The sequence below is a fragment of the Python bivittatus genome, unplaced genomic scaffold (assembly GCF_059951505.1).
Source record: "Python bivittatus isolate LINGU-HERP-01145 unplaced genomic scaffold, Pbiv_v1 ctg000330_np1212, whole genome shotgun sequence".
In the NCBI taxonomy this organism is placed as follows: Eukaryota; Metazoa; Chordata; class Lepidosauria; order Squamata; family Pythonidae; genus Python; species Python bivittatus.
In genome coordinates, this window is record NW_028277058.1 from 61,868,726 (window position 1) to 61,888,685 (window position 19,960).

The 19,960-nt window shown below is 47.4% G+C and overlaps 2 protein-coding genes across 4 annotated transcripts in view; one reads left to right on the plus strand and one right to left on the minus strand.

The window, feature by feature from the left end:
* The window catches only part of LOC103050240 (uncharacterized), a 33,458-nt gene that overhangs the window by 252 nt on the left and 13,246 nt on the right, over window positions 1-19,960 (plus strand). The window contains exons 1-9 of one of the 3 annotated variants that reach the window (XM_088141451.1): window positions 2,027-2,188; window positions 10,869-11,030; window positions 13,702-13,829; window positions 15,793-15,901; window positions 16,787-16,903; window positions 17,066-17,127; window positions 17,486-17,620; window positions 18,576-18,761; window positions 19,417-19,519. In XM_088141451.1, the coding sequence (XP_087997577.1) occupies window positions 2,134-2,188; window positions 10,869-11,030; window positions 13,702-13,829; window positions 15,793-15,901; window positions 16,787-16,903; window positions 17,066-17,127; window positions 17,486-17,620; window positions 18,576-18,761; window positions 19,417-19,519 (1,057 nt within the window). In that variant the 5' untranslated portion in view covers window positions 2,027-2,133. Of the gene's footprint in view, window positions 1-2,026; window positions 2,189-2,245; window positions 2,399-10,868; window positions 11,031-13,701; window positions 13,830-15,792; window positions 15,902-16,786; window positions 16,904-17,065; window positions 17,128-17,485; window positions 17,621-18,575; window positions 18,762-19,416; window positions 19,520-19,960 lie in introns of those variants that run through there. The other 2 variants (XM_088141452.1, XM_088141453.1) reach the window with 2 other exon arrangements.
* Window positions 13,870-19,960, minus strand: part of KLHDC10 (kelch domain containing 10) — a 35,391-nt gene continuing 29,300 nt past the window's right edge. Inside the window, exon 9 of the mRNA XM_088141454.1 lies at window positions 13,870-15,111. Within this exon, the coding sequence (XP_087997580.1) occupies window positions 14,905-15,111 (207 nt within the window). The 3' untranslated portion in view covers window positions 13,870-14,904. The remainder of the gene's footprint in view (window positions 15,112-19,960) is intronic.

Sequence of the window (19,960 nt, forward strand, 5' to 3'; positions counted from 1 at the left end):
CACTCCAAAAATTATTTTAAAGTTTAAAAATATTGTCTCTTTTTGATCATGCCTGTTTCCAGGATTCTTGAAAAATTGAACTTCACACTGTCATTCCATCAAAGCTCTCCCTGAAAAGCATCAGCAGCTTTTGTTCTCTGATATAACTGGATAATAGAAGCAGCAGCATTGTTAGACCAATACACATTTCTTTGGATAACCTATAATGTTGCTGTGAACAGAGGCGTATAGGAACGCCTGCTGTGCGAGTCCATGATGGCCTTCGCACCACTGAGGCTGCAGAAGAAGTTTGCTTCCTAGTTTGTTGTGGACCTCTTGGTGGAAGTTCTGCAGTTAGTTTTTCTGTACTCTGGTAGACCTCACTTAATAGTGGAAAGATCATTGCTTGCTTTGTTACCAAAAAATGAAAGTTTTCAAAACTATGCCTTCAGCAGCAGTTTGACACACCAAGGTAATTCAAACCTTACCAGGTTCTGTTAAAAGCAGTTTTAAAAAGCTCTTTTTCCTAGGGTTCAGCTGAAAGTTTCTGTCTACTCACTAGGCCTAGGTAACTGCAGTGCTAAATTTTTATTCTTTGGTCTGAGTCTAACGAGTCCAGTTCTGCAAAAGGTTTGTCACTAGTTTTGTCCTGATTACACAACAACCACAAGCAAGCTCGCGTGATGGCGGGGTGGTGTCCACAGCTGCTGGAAATACTGGCGGGGTGAGTTTTATAACCGTTGGCACAATCTGCTCAGCTGTTCTCATCGGTGCCGATATTAAATAGAATTGTTTGGGTTCAACATCTGCGCGTGCGTTTGGCTCCTGTATTTCCCACCTGCTGTTTTCTGGTCTTCGTGCAGCTGGTCCCTTCTTCTCTTTAATGTGCCCCAGAAGCAGAAGTGAATTGTTTCGCAGTCTTTAGCTAATAATGGAAAACTCACGTGCCCCATCAAATCTCACCTGCCCAGCACGAACTGGGCGCCTAAGCGGTCCTCCTTACTCGTATGCAATGGGGTAAAGCATGGCTGACTTTCCATGTGTTCTGTCTTCTCAGCTGCATCTCAGTTTCTCCATGATATGTTGTCCTTTTGAACAGGCATCCTGTAGCCCCCAGGCAACAAAGCCACAGATGTTAGGAGCCCCAGATGGGGCCTGCAAGCAGCAGTAACGTCCACAGATCCCACTCTTAGGACCGGACTGGCTCCCTGCCCCACCTCAGTTTTAAAAAATGCTTAAATTCTTTCCTGCAGGGGAAGACCGTATGTGCTCTTGTGATTCACATTAGGAGATAACCTGCAATCACTAAAACTGAAAATATTTGGGGTCTGGACATAATCACCTGAATTCAGCCAAATCCGATATCTATGTGTGATCTTTTAACAGGCTGACTTGAACTTTAGTAACCTACAGGCAACTTTTGCATAAGGTCTTTATATACCGTGCAGCCCATCTTCTGTAGTTTGCATCTCGGTAAAGCCGGCCGCGTTCCAGACTTCCTGTTTGTACCTTTCAAAAAAGAGAAATTAAACCAGGTTGGATGTGGGGGTTGGCCAGCCCTGCCCAGGTCTTACGCCCGAAACTTTTGCAATTTTCTTGGGCTCCAGTGGACTTCATCTCGGCATCTGTAAAAGTGAAGTAGATAAAAGAAGGATCCCAACAACCTGTAAAGCCTGCTTCATTGTAAAATGATCTGGGTCATCCCTCCCAAGAAGCCCTGGTCTTTAATTTGGATTTCCCGGCCGGCCTGCGGTTGGTTAGTTCACGCAGCCCGCTGGGGTAGCACGTCAGCTTCGGGCTTTGCTGGAGGGCCGAGCCGAGCCGAAGGAGGGGTCGCAGCCGCTTTCGGCCTCGCTCCCCCGTGCCAGGCTGCCGAGTCCCGCCGTTCAAACTGGGCCGGGATAACCCGGGGTGGCGCCGCCTGGGGCGAGCGCGCTCGGTCCTGGGCGCCCCGTCAGCGTCCCCGGCCGGCCAAGCGCCGCAGCGAAGCCCCCGCCGGCAGCCCCCCGCGCGGGCGGCGCCTGCTCCGCGCGCCCTGCCCCTTAAAGCCCCGCGCGCCCGCCTGCCTGCCTGCCTGCCTCCCTCCCCCGGCAGCCGAGCGCCGCGCCGGTCCCCGCAGCAGCAGCAGCAGCCGCCGCCGCCTCCCCGCCGGCCATGTCGCGCGAGTCGGAGCCTGCCCGCCGCCGGCGGTCCACGCAGGACGCCCCCGGTGAGTGGCGGCGGGGCGTCTCGGCCGGCGGGGGGCGCGCCGAGCATCGCGGCCCTTCCTCCAGCTGCGCCCGGCGGCGCCGCGCCTTCCGCGCTCTCCCCCCGCCTGGCACCCCCGGGCCCGGGGCTTCAGCGCCAACGGCTCCTGGCCGGGGATGAGGGGAGAGGTGGCCCGGCGCGTTGGGGGCGGCTGGGCGAGGCTGCGAGGAAGGTCCGTGGCCAGCAGGGGCGGGCGGGCGGCTGGGGGTGGTCGTCCTGGGCCCCCCCGGGGGCGGGGGGCGGGGGGCGCTTTCTGGGCCGGGAGCCCGCCGTGCGCCTCGGGCGGCTCTGGGGGAGGCGGCGCAGGGCTGGCTCCGCGCGACCCCCGGACGCCGCCCTGAAGGAGAGCCGGCAGCCCCCGGGCGAGGGCGGCCGTGCAGAGAGCGCCCGGACGGGACCCCGCCGGCTTCGGGCCCTTCCGCCCCGCCGGCATCTCCTCGGGGCTCGTTCCGACCGGATGCGGGAGCTCCGTCCTGCGCTGCGGCAGACCAAGAGCGCGGCGGCTTCTTCGCCCCTCGGTCGTCTGCTCCCGCTTCCACCCGCCGAGGCGCGCTGTCCTTTGCCCGGCGTTTTCTGTTTCCCCTCCTTTCTGGACGTTGTTGCGGGATTCACATTTCTGAGGCTGTTTCTTTGCCGAGGCAGCCCGTCTTCGAAAATCAGGTGCAAAAGTAGCTCGGGAGTGGTTACCTTCGTAGTGGGCTTGTCAGAGGTATTTGGCTTGGGGCCGGGTTGCTTATGGGGCCCTCCCTCCCGTCCTGTTCCATCGGGCAGGAAAGGCCGCTCCGGGTCCCTGCGTGAGATGGGACCCCAGGACCCTTCTCTACCGTGGCTCCCGCCCTGTGGAAGGAACATCACCCCCCGAGATTCAGTTTGTCCCAACCCCGCTGACCTTTTGCAAGAATCAAAAACTTGGTTATGCCATCCAGCCTGGGGCACCGATAGTGTGGGTGAGCCCATTTTTTGGCTATATTGATTGTGGAATGCTGTAAGTCTTGGGTTTTTTTAATGCTATTTATGTTTATAATTATCGGTTGTTTTTATCCTGTTTTAACTACAGGTAGTCCTTGACTTATAATCACAATTGAGACTGGAACTTCCATCACTAAGTGATGCGGTCATTAAATGAGTTGTACTGACTTATGACCTTTTTTGCCATGGTCGTTAAGTGAATCACACAGTTCCCCATTGATTTTGCTTGTCAGAAGCCGGCTGGGAAGGTCATAAATGGCAATCATGTGTTTCCGGGATGCTGCAACTGTCATAAATACGTGCCGGTTGCCAAGTGCCCAAATTTTGATCATGTGACCACAGGGACACCGCGATGGTCAAAAATGCGAGGACTGGCCATAAGTCACTTTTTTCAATGCCGTCATAACTTTGAATGGTTGTTAATCTAATGGTCGTAAGTCAAGGGCTATCTGTATCAACCACCCAGTCATATATATGAGATGGACAGCCATGTAAATGTAATAAAAACAAAATAAATAAGTTTGACTAACCAATGTCAGAAATGTTGAACTAGGGTGGTCTTTGGCCCAAACTAGCCAAGAGTATCTTTTAAAAAGTGTAATCCAAAATCTAAAGATATTTACTGGGTGGAAGAAAATTAAGTATCAGTACACTGAAGGCAGATGGGAAAACCACAGCCTTGATGTTCTGTCCCTTAACGGTCAATATGATGTCTCTGCACTTTGGTATTTTAGCTAGGCATTAAAATTAAGACAATTAATACATCAGCATAGAGAAGAAGTCAGTAGCAGAAGGGTAGTGGAACAGAATCTGGAGGAAGTAGAACCAAAAGAAGATCAACCAGTATCGAGAGAGAGAAAGGGGGGAAATTAGAAAGCAAGTGATGGTTGGTTTCCAATAATATTTTAATGTGCTCTCTGCACCTTATTAACAAAGGTTATGCGGCGCTGATTAAGGCTTCAGTTCTGATTTACCAGCCTGCCAACAAATCAGCCTGCTGGATTCATTTTTACTGAATTTGGGTTCTATACTTCCCTCTGATTTGCAGTCTTTTGGGGATTGTGTGTGGCTATCCAGATTATAGAGCTCACGGATATACCCTGCTCGCACAAAGAGAAGGGGGAGTCTTGAAAAGGGATGTCTGAAAGTGACCAGGGTAGACTGTTGCTTAAAGGAATCATGGATGAATCCGACTGAAGTGTTCAGGTGAAGGTAAGATAAAAGTGTTTTGATGTAAACTCATAAGACTAGATTGCTTTGAAGTACCAGGTCGGTCTTATTCTTGTTGAAACAAGAACTTCATACTAGTTGAATTCTTGGTCTCAATCAGTAAGCCTCGGTGCTCTTCAAAATTTGAACAAGATATGCAGTTGTTACCCCAAACTTGTGGCCCACATATTCTCAGGTTTCCCAACTCCCTTGAATGCTTCAAAATGCCCCTTCCCAGGTTTCTCCCCGCCTGGGCTGAGTTGCTGTTGATGAAATAAGCTTCAAGCAACTTCCATCTCTTGATTGTTTATGCCATTTCTCTCTCCCGTTCCTTGCCCAGCCTCCCCCAATCTCTCACAGTTATAATTAAGCAGCAGTTACAATCACAGTTACCCACAAATTCAGGATGGTCCCTCTTGGGCTAAAGCTGCTTCCACTGTTTCTAGTTTAGTATAATTTTTGGAAACAGAGTGGATTCCTTAGGGCCTTTTGGTGTGGAAGCTCTGAAATCCGCTTGGAGAAGCATCAGACTACGGATTTCATCTCTAATTTGCATCATCCTCAACAATCCTAATTGAAACGCTCTCTTATCAGGATCCCTCACCTCCTCTTTCAGTTGGATTAAAATTTAGCTCAACAAGTAAACAGCCTGTTGTTTTTTCAGCTCCTTCCCTTGTCTTAAATGTTCCCTATCAGAATGGCAAACCCGGCTTAGATAGTGTAGGAGGACTAGACCTGCCCCCATCGTCTTTTCCCCACCTGTGTTGGGGCTGCCTCTTGGCATTGAGAGTCTGTCCAAGATTGAAGGATGCAGATAGACACACTTGCCTGCCCCATCCCTCTCTGTGTAGTTGTGATTGCAATGAGAAATAATTTGCTTGAAGATTTCCAGTGTGACATTCTGGAAGGAGAAGACAAAAAAGGCTGTGCCTTGGGTTCGATCAAGCAATTTCTCTGAATGGTTAGTTCCAAGATCTCACAATTTCAGAAGCCCAGACGTTCCTCCGCTTCCCCCGAATCTGTCATCTTCACAGCCAGGGATACACAGCTTCCATTGGCTTGAGGGCCACACCAGGCTTGGCATGGCTTGTTGAGGGCCACCTTTTTGGGAGACAATTTCAGTAGTTTCAAGGGTTGAAAGCATCTTTTTAAGCAACTGCTGGGGAGAAAAATACCAGTTTGCTCTTCAACCCCCCCTAAATCTTCCCAAATGCAAAAAATGAAAAGCACCCCAGTCCTGCGTTCAGGAGAGGCTCCGTGGTCCCCGAAGGGATGCTGGTGGGCCACACCCTAGCCTCTCTTAACTGGCCATTAACCCTGCTAGTTAGCAAGCATGTAGATCAACACTGCTGCAAGGGGTTGGTTGAGGTGGGCTGGGCAGAAATGGAAAGATGATCTTCCTTGGTCTCAACTCCAAGCCTTGACCCTGTAAGGGGAGCGGCGAGGCTCTTGGATTTTTCCAGCAGGACGTGCAGTTTAGGACCTTTCCAGATAAGATGGTCTTTATCTTGATAGCCTTCCTTTGCGAACAGCCCAGGCTAAGCTGCCCTCTGATCCCTTCCCCCTCCATGAAGGTGACCAAGCCCAAGATGATCATCACCTTTTAGGCTTTTACAAATAAGATCATCTTCGTGCCGAGGCTGTGTGAGATCCCGCGCATCTCTTCTTGTTTTCCACCCTAGGTACAAAACAACCCTCTCCTTGCGACCTTTCAGCTGACATGGCTGCTCCTCGGTTGAGAATATGGCCAGGACTGGCCATCTGCGAGCTCCTGCGGGCTTTGCTGGCTCCCGCGTGCAACCTTCGGTATTGCTTCGGGGGGTGTCGCCGAGGTTCCCTTAATCATGCCTCCAAATTGGATCAGAATTACTGTTTTCATGTTGCAGATGGGAAGAATAAGAGAGAAGGAATGAAATCCATGTTATCACTCTATTACTAACAGCCTGTGTAAGACCGCCTAATGCATTTACTGCAGTGCTTAGATAAACTGGAGTCCTTCTAAGCTGTCAGCCTGTTTTGGCCATGACAGGGACTAGTCCTCACTGTTTTCAGTGGCTTTTTCCTCTCCCAGGATACCTTAGTAGAGTATATTTTCCCTGGTCGTTTTCTCGTCGTCTTTATCCCCCCTGTTCCCTGAAAATACCTATTTTAGGAAACATTTAATTTTGTTCGGGATCCTAGCCCCATCACTCACTTGGCTGACATCCTTCATTCCTCTCACCTCCCGTACAAGAAGATATAACTATTTGGCACCTCGTGGCAGAAAATGAACTAGGGGTGCATCGACACATCTTAGCAATCAACTGCGATTCAGCTTGGCCTCTCTCTCCCTTTTAAATGGTATTTTTGCAAGAGTAAAAAAAATGTGAAGTTGAAAATAAAAGTAGCATAAGACCCAACCAGGATTTTATTTAGACTTAAATGTATATAGGTCATCCTCGTTAAGCAAACACAAGTGGGACCTGCCACTCAGTGGTTAAGCAAAGCGGTCGCTAAGCGAAACCGCAATGGTGCTTAGGATCTTCCTTCAGCTTTCCTTGGCTTTACAGACCTGTGAAGGTCGTAAATGCAAGGACTGGTCGCGAAGTGACTTTTCCCTCACTGTCATAACTGCGAATGGTCACTAAACAAGGCAGTCACTAAACGAGGACTGCCTATATATACAGACACTCTCATATGTACAAATAAAATCATGAGATCAAATATTTTAAACTGCCATACTCATTATATGTCTCTTGGTAAACATTTATGTTGATGATAACGCATGGCTGGATTTGTCTTTGTTTTAGAGTTTTTCCAAAGCTGTTTCTTGTGTTCTTTTCTCTCCTTGAAAACTGCAAGAGATCTTTGCTGGAAGGAGAGTGAAAGGGAGGTTCAGTCCTGCAATGTAATTCCAGCGATTCTCAGCTAGACACTCCCAGGCAGTTCACGAACAGAACATAAATGCTGCTGTTCTCACTGCTGTTTTGCTGTCCCTAACAACTAGGCTTTGTAGAAATGGTCCCCCTGAACCTGCGGGATCCTTTCCGGCACCGTGGCTAATCTCCACTGGTAATCCGGCTGGGGGAAGAGGTCATCTTAAGGTTTGAGCCAGATGCCACCAGCAGGTGGATGATGTCAAGCTGGCAATCCTAGGGAGAGTGCAAGATCCTTCAGCCCGGCTGGTCGCTGTAGGAGATTTCAGCCCAGGTAGTGCAGTGGTTTAGCTGTTGGACTGGCAGCAGGGAGACCTGGGTTTGAATCCAGCCCAGCCATGGAAGCTCCCAGAGTGATTATGGGCCTGCCGGTTTCAACCCTTGAACCTCGCATGATTGTTAAAGGAAAAATTGGAAAAGGAAGTGCTAAGTAGAGTTTGTTGAGCTTCTAGAGCAGTGTTTCTTAATCTCAGCAACTTTAAGATGTATGGACTTCAACTCCCAGAATTCCCCAGCCAGCATGGCTGGGTGGGGAATTCTGGGAGTTGAAGTCCAAACATCTTAAAGTTGCTGAGATTGAGAAACATTGTTCTAGAGGAAATACAGGATATATATCTTAAGAAATAAATTAATTGGAAAGTGCTTTGGGGTGGATGAGGGTATGTTTTTCCAGGCAAGATAGGACGAGAGCTTTTTAGGAACACTGATCAAACCTGGTGAGATGGGGTAGGAAACGTATCTGCGGGTTACAATTATTTAGAATTATTTGACATGCCTGCATAATATCTTTTCTTTAAAAAAGTGCTTTGCCACAGTTTGGTGGTGTGATCCAAGCAGAGCTCTGGGGGCTGCAAAAAAACTGCATGCGTGCCCTGCGGGGAAGGAAATGCAGCTGGCCTTGGGTGTCCTCAAGCTGAGTTTGGGAATATTCCTGGGTTTCATGCCAACGGGGGCACCTGGAAGAGCAGGAAAAGCTAGTTGTGCCAAAGATGTGTATATTATTCTTGTGGAGCTGCAATTGGCATCAAAACTGGAAGGGACTTCCTGGCTAGGCTGCTACAATGTGCTCTACGTGGGGCTGACTACGTGGGGCTGTCCATATTTCCCCAGCCTATGCCAGCCTGTTGGAGCCCAACTGAGTGCTAGGTTTAATTCCTTTTTTAAAATGTTTAATGTAAATCTCCAACCTTTTCTCTGCAATCTTTTCTTGAACCTGCTGGGAATTTTCAAAGTCTTTTGGTCAGTACTGGTGCAAAACAGCTGCCTGGGGGTGGGGGAGTGGCCCATCCTGAAAGACCCATTGACTTGCCTCCCCCCACCCCTACTCTCGGTCCAGCGTGTTGCTGCCTTTTCTCTAGGCAGGTGGACCGACTTTCAAACCTAATTCTGGACTTCCTGTCACTTTTAATTTTGAACGGTGCTGGGTGGGAGTACATGATGCTGTCTTCGCAGAAAGCTGGCTTCCTGTTAATTTCTTTCACTTTTATAGTCAGATGAGACAGACTGCTCAGGAAGTCATACTGCAGCCTCTGGACATAAACGGCTTGCTCCTACTGGGGAGAATGCCTTTTTCATTTTATTGGCCTGTCCAGCTCAGATGTGATCAAAACAAACTCTTCCTTCCTCATCCCCAAAGATGGCGAGGTGAGGAATGACCAGGAGACCCCTTCCTACACCGCAGGAGTGAGTTCCTTTCAAAACCAGAAGCCTCCCCAGTTCACTGACCTTTAGGAAAGCTTCTGAAGATTTGTGTGGCTTACTATATTTTGGGGGTGGGGGGAGAAAGATGTTTCCTTGATTTGTTTATTTATTGGGAATGTGTAGTAACTAAAGTTCTTTGCAGAGATGGCAAAGTTAGGTAAAATGTTAAGAGTTTACAAACATGTTTTTTAAAATATCAGAAGAAAATAAAGGAACAAATAATAAAATGCAATTTATTAAATGCAATCTAGCCTAAACAATGTGCACATTCTCTTTCTCTCTATATGTGTAATTAAAAATTATCCATACTCTCTTATTTTATACTTTCTGCTATTGTGGACACCTCCTTTGTGGATTTCACCATCAAAGGGTGGAATAAAAACAATTTAAATATTTGACAAGTTACTATCAAGATTTGCCCTCCAGGGAAGGGGGGTAATCCATAAGGCATCCATGCTCGGTGTCCGTAAACTTTGGGAGGATTAAAATCCTGGGCAGGTCCTCCCTTTTTAATTTTTTTTTATTTTTTGCTTTCACTCTTGTTCCAGGGAATGTAATAAATGCAGCTTAATTGCACAATTTATGTGCACATCCTCAAAACGTTTTGATCTTAATTGGGAGAGCTGTGGTTGTGCAATTGATTTACCTTGGCATGTATCACGTGAGCCTCAAAGGAGGAGTGGTGTGTGTCATCACTATCATATGATGGATTTTCTCCTTTTCTTTTCCCGGGTGGTGACTTCATTGGGTTTGTGAAGAGCTGTCTTGGGTGGCTGGAGTCTCAGGCTAAAGAAGACTTGGGGATCCTTCCTTGAAAGGCCTTCATTCATCTAGATCAGTGTTTCTCAACCTTGACCACTTGAAGATGTGTGGACTTCAACTCCCAGAATTCCCCAGCCAGCATGGGGAATTCTGGGAGTTGAAGTCCAGACATCTTCAAGTGGCCAAGGTTGAGAAACACTGATCTAGAACAATTGCTTTTAACACAGACTTCACTGTGGTCTTTGTGTAACACTTAGGACAGGGCTCAGCAGCTCACTTCGGTTTTGCAGTTCTATTTCGTAGTTTTGTACAACGTGACATAGACATTTTCAGGATGGCTGCCGGTTTTTGTGCTGTGATTTGGAGGAGGTTGAGAATGATGGATTGATCATGTGCCATCAAGGCATTGTCGACTCTTAGCGACCACGTAGATAGATTTTCTCCATGATGATCTGTCCTCAATCTGGTCCTTCAGGTCTTCTGATGGTGCACTCATTCCCAATGAGTAGAAGGTGCAAAATATGATGCATTGAAGTCTCTTAAGGCTATGTGCCTCTTGTATTATAACTCACTCCAGATTGCCCTGGAGGAAAATTGAACAGCCCCCTCTGTGGCTTTGGGGGGCCGAGATGATGATGATGATGATGATGATGATGATGATACACCCCAGCTGAAAAGACCTACTCACTCCTGTTTTCAGGATACTTGAAGCTTCTTGGTTGTTCTGATCCATACTGCAACCCTGTAAGATAGGCGAGTAATAGCACCCAGGTTCAGCTGAATTGGAGAAAGATTGATGGTGTTTCCTTAATCAACTTCAACCTAAATCTTGTGTGACAAATGTGCCAGTATTTCTCACTGCACCTTGGGAATCTTGGAAATGCGTGCAACATGCAAGAAGCATCACGGGTTATTTTTGATCACGGTGAAAGCAATCAAAGGCATATTCTCTAAATCGCGGAACTGTGTGAAATTCCGAAGGTTGGCGGTGCTAGTCTCTTAACTTGCCTTTCAGAAAGAAATCACGGGGCACCTTACAGAGTCGTTGGTCACCCTTTAGGACTGACAGTCCCTCTTGCTTTTCAGATTTCCCCAAAGAATTGGAATACAAGAGTGACCCTCACCGGAGAGGATCTCTCTGCGACAGACACTGTGCTGCCATTAACAACATCCATGGAGACCTAGGGGACATGCACTCGGAGTCCCACCACCTAGCCCATGGGATCCTGACGCCCAGGATACTGCCAGGTAAAGGGTCACAGCTGTGAGAGATGCTCCCTTTGGGGGCATCACAAGAGGAGACAGATTTAAGTCCTGCTTCTCATGTTTAGTCAACAGTGCCTATCGGGGCTGTTGATCTCCTTTTATTTGCAAAGAAATACGGCAGCAAGGAAGAGATCAGGAGGCCAAGGGACGCTAGCCCTGGACTCAGTAAAAGTGGCAGAGAGAGCTTTCTGCAAGTCCATCGTCTGGGTTTGCAAAACATGCTAGAGTAGCTAAAATCAGAGGGGGAGGTTCGTGGTTGAGTGAGTGGTGGGAACCCAGCCACTGTGTTAACAGACCTTCAGGTTGCTATAATCTGCCTTACTCTTTGAGCAAAAGCATGGTGTTTTGTTAAAATGAGGTAAAGCTTAAGTGTATTGTGTGAACCCAGCCAGCATATGCGTATGCATCAGTGTTAATGATTCTTGGCCCTGAAATTGGAGTCCATCAGCTGCTGGAGGATCCTGCCTTGGCTAGTCCTTGTTGGACTTTTGATAGTCCAACAAGGGCAAAAACAAGCCCAGCTTCACCCACTACATCTTCCTACTTCCCTCAGACAGACTGACTGACTTTTCTTTCTTTCTTTCTTTCTTTCTTTCTTTCTTTCTTTCTTTCTTTCTTTCTTTCTTTCTTTCTTTCTCTTTCTCTCTCTCTCTCTCTCCCCCCTCCCTCCCTCCCTCCCTTCCTCTCTCTCTCTCTCTCTCTTTCCTTCCTTCCTTCCTTCCTTCCTTCCTTCCTTCCTTCCTTCCTTCCTTCCTTCCTTTCTTTCCTTCTTTCTTTACTTACTTACTTACTTACTTACTTACTACATTTCCCCCCCGCCTATCTCCCCCCAACATTAAAACCATAAATATATATAAATACATAAAACATCAATTTAAGGCTGTATATTATAGCCTGTCTTGCCTTAGCAAGGAGCTGGCTAGCAAAAGTTAAAATGTGTCCCCTGCCTCCAGATGTGTTGGGGTCACATATCCCAAAATGCTGGGAATGCTGAATTAAAACAGTAATGTATCCACTTAAAAACAGATGGATAACAGTAACATACTGTAAAGTATCAGAGCCATGAAAACAAGGGAGCTTTATAATGCAAACTAGCCTTACAAATAAAATTAACCACAGCAGTTAAATCCACGTTAGGAAGAATGCAGCCATTTAGGACTTGAACCCTCACCCAGTGTAAGGCTAGTGGAGCGAAGAGGGAGAAGACCACCTTTGCCAAGAGGGTGCTCCAAGTCCAGGGTACAATGGCTGAGGAGACCTTCTCGGTTTCAGTGAGGCAGGTGTTTGAAAAGAGGGTTGAACTAGGTGATCTCCAAGACCCCTTCCAACTCTCCATTCTGTGAGGACATCCAAGAAGATGGGAGGGGGTGGGTGGTTTGGGAGAAGGAGGCCTTCAGAGAGTCCAGCGCTGATGTGAATGGCTCTCGCTCCTCCTCCATATGTGCTCAATGTTTTCTGTTCCTTTTTGATCTGGTTGCAGCTGTTGGCTTATTTTATTTGCCAGTCATCTCTGAAGTGCTCAGAGGCCATGGGAGGGGGTAACCATGACTCTCCTATTTGCCCTAGCTGTGCCCCCTTCCCCCAGATCTATGTAATCGCCACATTGACACAGCACCCTGTGTCATAACTGGACAACCATATTTTATTCATTGATGTATAAAATGTATTGACGGCCTCAACCCCAAAGGACTCTAGGCAGCCCCCAATTCAAAATATACTAACACAATTAAAATATATTCTAATGCACATTTGCATCCTAGCATGTTGTGTGAACCCAAGTGCTGTAATTAGTTGATGGTCTAATTATGACAATTATGTGCTATCAGGTCAGTATTGATTTTTAGCAATCACATAGGTCAGTGTTGTCCAAACTTGGCCACTTTAAGATGAGTGGACTTCAACATGGCTGACTGGGGAATTCTGGGAGTTGAAGTCCACTCATCTTAAAGTGGCCAAGTTTGGACAACACTGACATAGGTGGATTTTCTCCAGGATGATCTGTCTCCAGCCTGGTCCTTCAGGTCTTCCAACGGTGCACCCACCACTGCTGTAACCGAGTCCTTCCCCCTGGCTGCTGGTCGTCCTCTTCTTCTCTTTCCTTCCACCTTTCCCAGCATTAGAGTTTTAGGTCTTCGCATAATGTGTCTGAAGTAGGATAATTTGAGTCTGGTCATTTGGGCCTCGAGTGAGAACTCTGGGTTGATTTGGTTGATGATCTTTTGCTTTTCTTGGCTGTCCACGGTATTCTCCAGAGTCTTCTCCAGTTCAAAAGAGTCAATGCTCTTCCTATCCTGCTTCTCCAAAGTCCAATTTTCGCTTCCATGGAGTATCGCAGGGAATACCACGGCTTGCACGATTCTGATCTTTGTAGGTATAGACCCATCGTGGCATCTGAAGATCTTTTCCAAGGCCTTCATGACCGCTCTACCAAGTGCTAGTCTGCAGTGTATTTCTTGAGTGATGCTTCCTTCGCTGCTGATAGTTGATCCTAAAAGTTTATGGATTGTGTGGTGAAAATCCAAAAGATCAGGCTGACAGATTAAACTGTGGCTTAGCAAACTTCCAGCCATTCCTTGCTGAAAAGCATTGGGTGCTGGGCTCTTTGTGACAAAATACTTCTCCAGCCCCCAGCCCCCATCTGCTCTCTACCTAGTGCTTTCCAGCCCGGGCTGCTGCCCGCATCACTCCGAGGAAGTGCAGACGTGTGACGGGTGCCTGCTGAAGATGACGCTGACGGCGGAGAACGAGGTGGAAGCCCACAGACTCTCCAACAATTACAAGGTTTGCCCGCAAACGTCTCCATGGGTTGGGGAAGGATGGAGCGGAGTTTGGAGATGGCAGGTGGCCAGGTGGGCTTGTTTGCCATCTTAGCAATGGTCACTTGGGGAAAGGGAGATCCTGTACCTGCGCTCGCCAGCCCTGGTTGCTAAAAAGGGGGTAAGGGGAAGGCAGGTCAGGATGAAAGGGACTAAGAAATGGCTGCCAAAAAACCAGCTGCATATAATAATGTTTCCTTTAATTCTGGGTGGAGACGGGTGAATGCGTCTCACTCTGCACTCTGTGGAGCAGGCAAAAGTCTTGGGGTGGGGGGAGGTTGCATTTGTGGTATATTCTAGCCTCTCTTTTTAAAAATAATAATGATATTTTTATAAGAAGAACACAGAGCAAACAAACAAGCAAAAGAAGAAAAAATATTTGGTAGGGAAATATAATATCAAATTTCAAATTACAGAAGTGGACAAAGGAATTACCAAAATTATAGTTAGGCTACCTTTGATTGGCAATTAACCATGGAAAACATTAAGTTACTGTATGTTTAAGTTCATTAAATAGTTTTAACAATGTAAGTAAGAATTTAAATCTCTGAGCTAAGTGCCGAAATCTCAATGATTTGTTGTTTAAGAATACAAAAAAATACTAAAACTATTATAAATATTAATTTCTAATTTCCCCTGTATAATACTCTGACTAATGTACAATATTTATAGACATTTGAAATTTGTTTTTGTGTGTCTCTGATTTCAATTCTTTAGTCAGTTCTTTTTCCTATTAAAAACCATACTCCAGATACTTATATTCCTCTCGCTGCATAGTATGTAGTATGTATGGGAACCATTCTTCCTTACATTTAGTTAGGCTTCTGTTGCAAATATATGCTTTTAATTTTGCCATTACTGCATGTTCTCCTGGAAGAGCTTCTGATGTCACTGTGAAGTTCCCCAGGTGGTCTCCCATCCAGGCATGGATTAGCTGGCAAGGCAATTCAGAGTCTGAATCCTGGTTAGAGAGGAAACTCATGTTCACCTGTTACAGCTGCATTCCTTAAAGAAGAGGTTTCTCTAAGATGGAGGCATATTTACAAGTCTTCATAGGCAGGGTTTCTACTGGATACTTGTCCTCTTGCCAACAAGTTATTTCGGGGTAATCCACGTATTAGTCTTCCGTTTTTAACCCTCTTGTGCTTGTTCTTCTTCTTCCCCCACTTCTGCCTTTGTTTCTTTCCATTTAAAGGCTCCATTAAGCAATACCCACCCAGTATTGTTTTGTGGAGAACTGTCTGAGCCTGCACTGGGACAGAAAGACAAGTGCATTAAAGACAAACGTAAGCACCATCATAACTAACGTGGAGCGCACACAGGTCTGCAGCCTTCCTGAAATACATAATTCAGAACATTGATAATACCACTTTTCTATAAGCTTCGCATAATTGAATTCCTGCTGGCCTTTAACAGGGGTAAATTAATTTTACAATGTTCTTGCGTTTTCCATCTATTTAAAGGTTCCTTCTGCTTTCAAAAGTTGTGCTATACTTATTTTAATGTAGCTTGTACATCTCCAGGCCCCACAATTTTAAATAGCATAAAAATAATGGGTTTTCTGGTTCCAGGCAGCATGCATTTCCCTTTATTTATTAATCAAAGTTGTAGGCTGCCAGACTCCCAATGACTCTGGGCTTTTCACAACAACTAAAACAAGGAAAATACAATAGCCAGTTTTAAAATAATGATAAGAATACAAATACAAATAAATAAAAGATGGCAAGAACAACAGACCGTACAAGGACAAAATGTTCTCCCTCACCAAAAGCCTTGGATAGGTTAGGTAATATTTGTGGAATAGGATAAAACCCAACATCCCAGAATAATGTCATAGGTATACGTGAGCAAAAAGTAAGAAAAAAATCTGCTTTAGGGATTCCTTAGTAAAGTAGTCTTAACATACAGCTTTGTGCTTCTTCATACAGTTTGGCTTTAAGAAATGGAAGAGTCACGTCACAGCTCGGCCTTGGGAGGATCGGTCAGAAATTGTCAAAGAGCTCTACTCGGACTTGACTATAATCAAACGCCCCACCGGTAAATCCCAAGCCATCTTCTGCTGCTATTGTTGGATTAGACCAGGGTTTGTTAGCCTGGCTGGGGAATTCTGGGAGTTGAAGTCCACACATCTTAAAGTTGCTAAGGTTGAGAAACCCCGGGTTAGACCATCAGAACAGCCCTGCTGGATCAGCCAAGGCCCATCTTAATCCATCATTTTATTTCTCACAGCAGCCAACCTGATGCCACTAGATTCTCACCAGCAGGAGGAAGAATCATATCCTTCTCCTGTCATTTTCCCCCTCAAATGGTACTTGGAGGCATGAGGCCCCCAACCCAAAGGTAACACAGAGTCTTCAAGACTGATGGCCCTTGTTGGACCTGGCCCCCGTGATTTTCTCCAGTCCCCTTTGAAAGCCATTCAAGTTAAGGATCATGCTTGGAAGGAATTATTTTCAGTTTTAGGTAGCTGCCAAAGAGCTGAGATGTTGTGATGTTCCAGAAATGTCATGGGTGCCCATATAGACATTTCCCAATGTTGGGTTGTCTTGTGAAATGTTGGCCACTTTTAGTTTTATTGAAGACAAGATGGAAGTTGATGGTCTCCAGGCAGTGGCATTACATGCACTGCATTGCCAACCCCGTAGAGGAAGGTCTACTCCTTGTTGTTATGAAGCTGCACTGGCATAAACGTAGGAGTAAAGACCAACACTCACATGACAGAAGATCTAATTTTACAAAAGTAATAGCTGCCTGTTTTGTGGGGTTGCGTCCCCCCTCCTCCCGAAAAGTGTAATGCACCCAGTCCTTCCAGGATGTGATTGGGTCTCCATTCAACAAGACTGTCAAAGCTCCTCAGGTTTGAAGGACAGGTGGAGTCAAAAGTTGACTTGTGGCCTTTCTCTGTGGTTGTGTCTTCTCCAGGTTCTATGCTGACATGTGGCAACCTCTTCTACCTCCTCTTTTTTGGATGGTGGCTCTCATTGCTCTACGTCCTGGTCTCCCTTCTGATGTTCCTCACCGTGCTGGGAACTCCATATGGTGAGGATGTTGATGCCAGGTATCCCTGGAGAATGGGGGTCAGGGCTTCATGGGGCAGGAGGCAAGAGGAATACGGAGGTGCGTGTGGCTGTACGCATGCTGACTGTCCATCCAAAAAGAAATTTCTCCTGCCTTTCTCTTCACTTTTCTTCCCTCTTTTAGGAAAGCTGTGCTGGAAACTTGCTGGATACTTTATCTGGCCTTTCGGGAAAGTAATTCAGAAGGTAAGAGCCAGAGAGGGATGCCAACCTGGAGGGGGCAGCATTCTGGTCTGGCTGAAGCATCTTTCCCCAACCTGGTGGATGGCTTTCCCAGATCCTAGGATTCCTCAGTCAGCAGGACCTTCATCTCTGCTGATGGGGGGTTCTGGGAATTGCAGTTGCAAGGACACTGGGCTGGGGAAAGCTGGAATCAAGTATATTCAAAGATGCGTTTATGTTATGACTACCAGATCTGGAGATGGCAGGAAAGAGGTATGGAAAACAGTGGCTGTTGGCTTTCATCTGGCAGCCCCCCACTCCAGATCAGGTAGCCCTCATTCCAGAGGGAGGGTTCAAATCGGTACTTCTCCCCATCTTCCAGATGAAAACGTACAGTCAAGATTGCCAGATGAAGTTCAGCAAGAACCACACCATCACTGAGGTGAACGAGGTGAAGGAGACAACCCCCTTGCTCACCCGGCAGGACTCGAGCAAGACGGGCAGCTCGGCTCACTGGGTAAGGGCTGGGGGCCTTGGCTGCCTCCATCTTCGCTCTGCTGGGTAAGAAGCGAAGGTGTTCTTCTGAATCCTTCCAAGAAGGGTCAGTGCTCCCATGCTCATTCCAAGGATCCTCATGGCTCCTTTCTGGGCTGGTGGGATAAGCTGCCATATTCAGGCTTACAACAATGTAGTGTAGCCTTCCCCAGCATGGCAGTCTCCAATGCATAGGAATGGCAATTCTTGAGATTCTCCAGCCCCAGCAAATGCCTCTGGGGGTATAGTGCTAATACCCTCCTCTCATCTCCCCCATCACATCCCAACCAGATGGGAGATCCAGGTTCAAGGTAGGCATGTCCATACTTCTCCAGCTGGAGAGCAGAAGGATCCATAATTCAGTCTGTGCCGTCTCAGTGCGGGGGCACACACTGAACAACCTCTGGGCATAGGACCCATATCTTCCCAGGCTTTCCTCTGCAGTCTTGAGGACTAGAAACTTTGTTTGCATAGGGATAGGGAGTACTGAAGAAACAATAGCAACAGCCAAGATTTAGTAGCTGGAGGTCCAGCCCTTCCCCTTATTCTGTTCTTGTTTACAACCTCTACTTCATATCTTTAAAAAAATGTCAAGATGTATGATTGTATCAAGCAAAGGAGAAGGGCATGGAAAGCCAGTTTGGTGTAATGGGGAAGAAATTGGGCTAGGATGAGGGAGACCCCAGTTGAGGAACTCCCTGGGTGACTTTGAGCCAGTCTCTGTCTCAGCCCTGCCTACCTCACAGGGTTGTTGTGAGGAGATGTAAGTAAGCCTCCGTGTGCTCCTGAAGGAAAGGTGAGGGGCGCCTCTAGCAAATGAATAATGCTTGTTTGAAAGCCGCCCACAATTTCAAGCTCTGCTCCTGCAAAGTGCGTTTCTCCCCGGGGGGGAAGCCCCACCTTGCTGACTGTGGCTTCCTCTTCTCCATCCTTCCCAGCGACGCATCAGCACGTACATCTGGCTCCTGACCGGCTTCCCCCTCCTGGCCCTGGCCCACGCCCTGGTTTGCTTCACCTGCTGGCTTCTCGTCTTCTTCATCCCCATTGCCAAAATGAGCGCGTGCACCATCACCACGGTGTTGCTCCTGCCACCGGAGTGCGTCCATGTTCAGCGCCTGCGGAAGGTGAGAAAGCCAGAAGGGGATGGGGGCCTTCCAGGGCTGAGTCCTGGGCGAAATTCTGCCGGCGCTACTCGCCTCGGATGCGAGCGGGCCCAGGCGGGTCTGCATTGAAACGCAACTTGGTTGGAAGCCTAGCAGTTCCTGGTCTCCCATGAGGCAGGTCAGGTTTGGCAAGCTGATAAACAGGCAGTGGCTCAAAAATTCATCATTTCCTTAAAACAATAACCATGCACGGACTGTGGTCAAATGCGGCTGTCCTTCTGTAGCCCTTAAGAACAGGTGAGCCCAAAATGTTTGGCACTTTTCTTTGTGTTTTGTAGTTGGACCAAAATTGGTTCCCCAACCTTGCCGACAGATGTAGCCGTTGGCCACTCAACTAAAGCTGTGTCCATCTTCCTTTCCCCATGGGCTGCTTGCAAAAAAAGGCAATAAGGGAACCTGAAATTAAGTTGGAGACTCCAGAACTTTAGTGACCCCAGAGGGCCTTTTCCAATGCGGTGCCCTTCCGATGCCTTGGACTACAATCCCCTTCACCTTCAGCCAGCAGGCAGACTCCCAGCTCTGGAGGGCGCCAGATGAGAAAATTTGAACCGCAGAATACCGTGACGAACATAATCTGGTTTGTTCTCTCTCTCTCTCTTTGCCCTCTCTGCTCCAGACTGAAGTACCCTTAGATGCGGAGGTGGTTCTTTGCTGTTTCCGGGCCGTCAATGCGTATTACTATAAATACGCTGTAGATGGGATCAATGTCTTCGCCGTCAGTATCCTTCTGGGGGCTGTGGGGGTCAGCTGTGGAGCAGGCTCTCCCATGACACCCAGCTCTGCTTCTTGGGCCTTCAGGGGCACGCTGAGCATGACATTAGCCTTTCCTCCCTTTGACTGATGTCCATAACATGACCTGCTTGTGTTACAAAGGAAAAATGAGATGCCCTCAAGGTCTGTATGCGGTTGTGACCTCCTTGTACCTCCCCCAAGGTCATTGGCCTGGTCCCATCCCCCTCACTGTGGTTTTTCCCTTCTTCTCCTTCTCTCATTTACCCCAAATAGCACTAGGCTGTTACCTGCTGTTGGTCCTTAGAGAAAGTTCTCAACACCTGGTGACACCTCCAGGTAGTTGCCTTATCAACAGTACAAAAATGGCTTGCTGTTGCCTTCTTCTGAGATGTATTTCCAACTTCCCAATTTAGTCTACAGCCATGGAT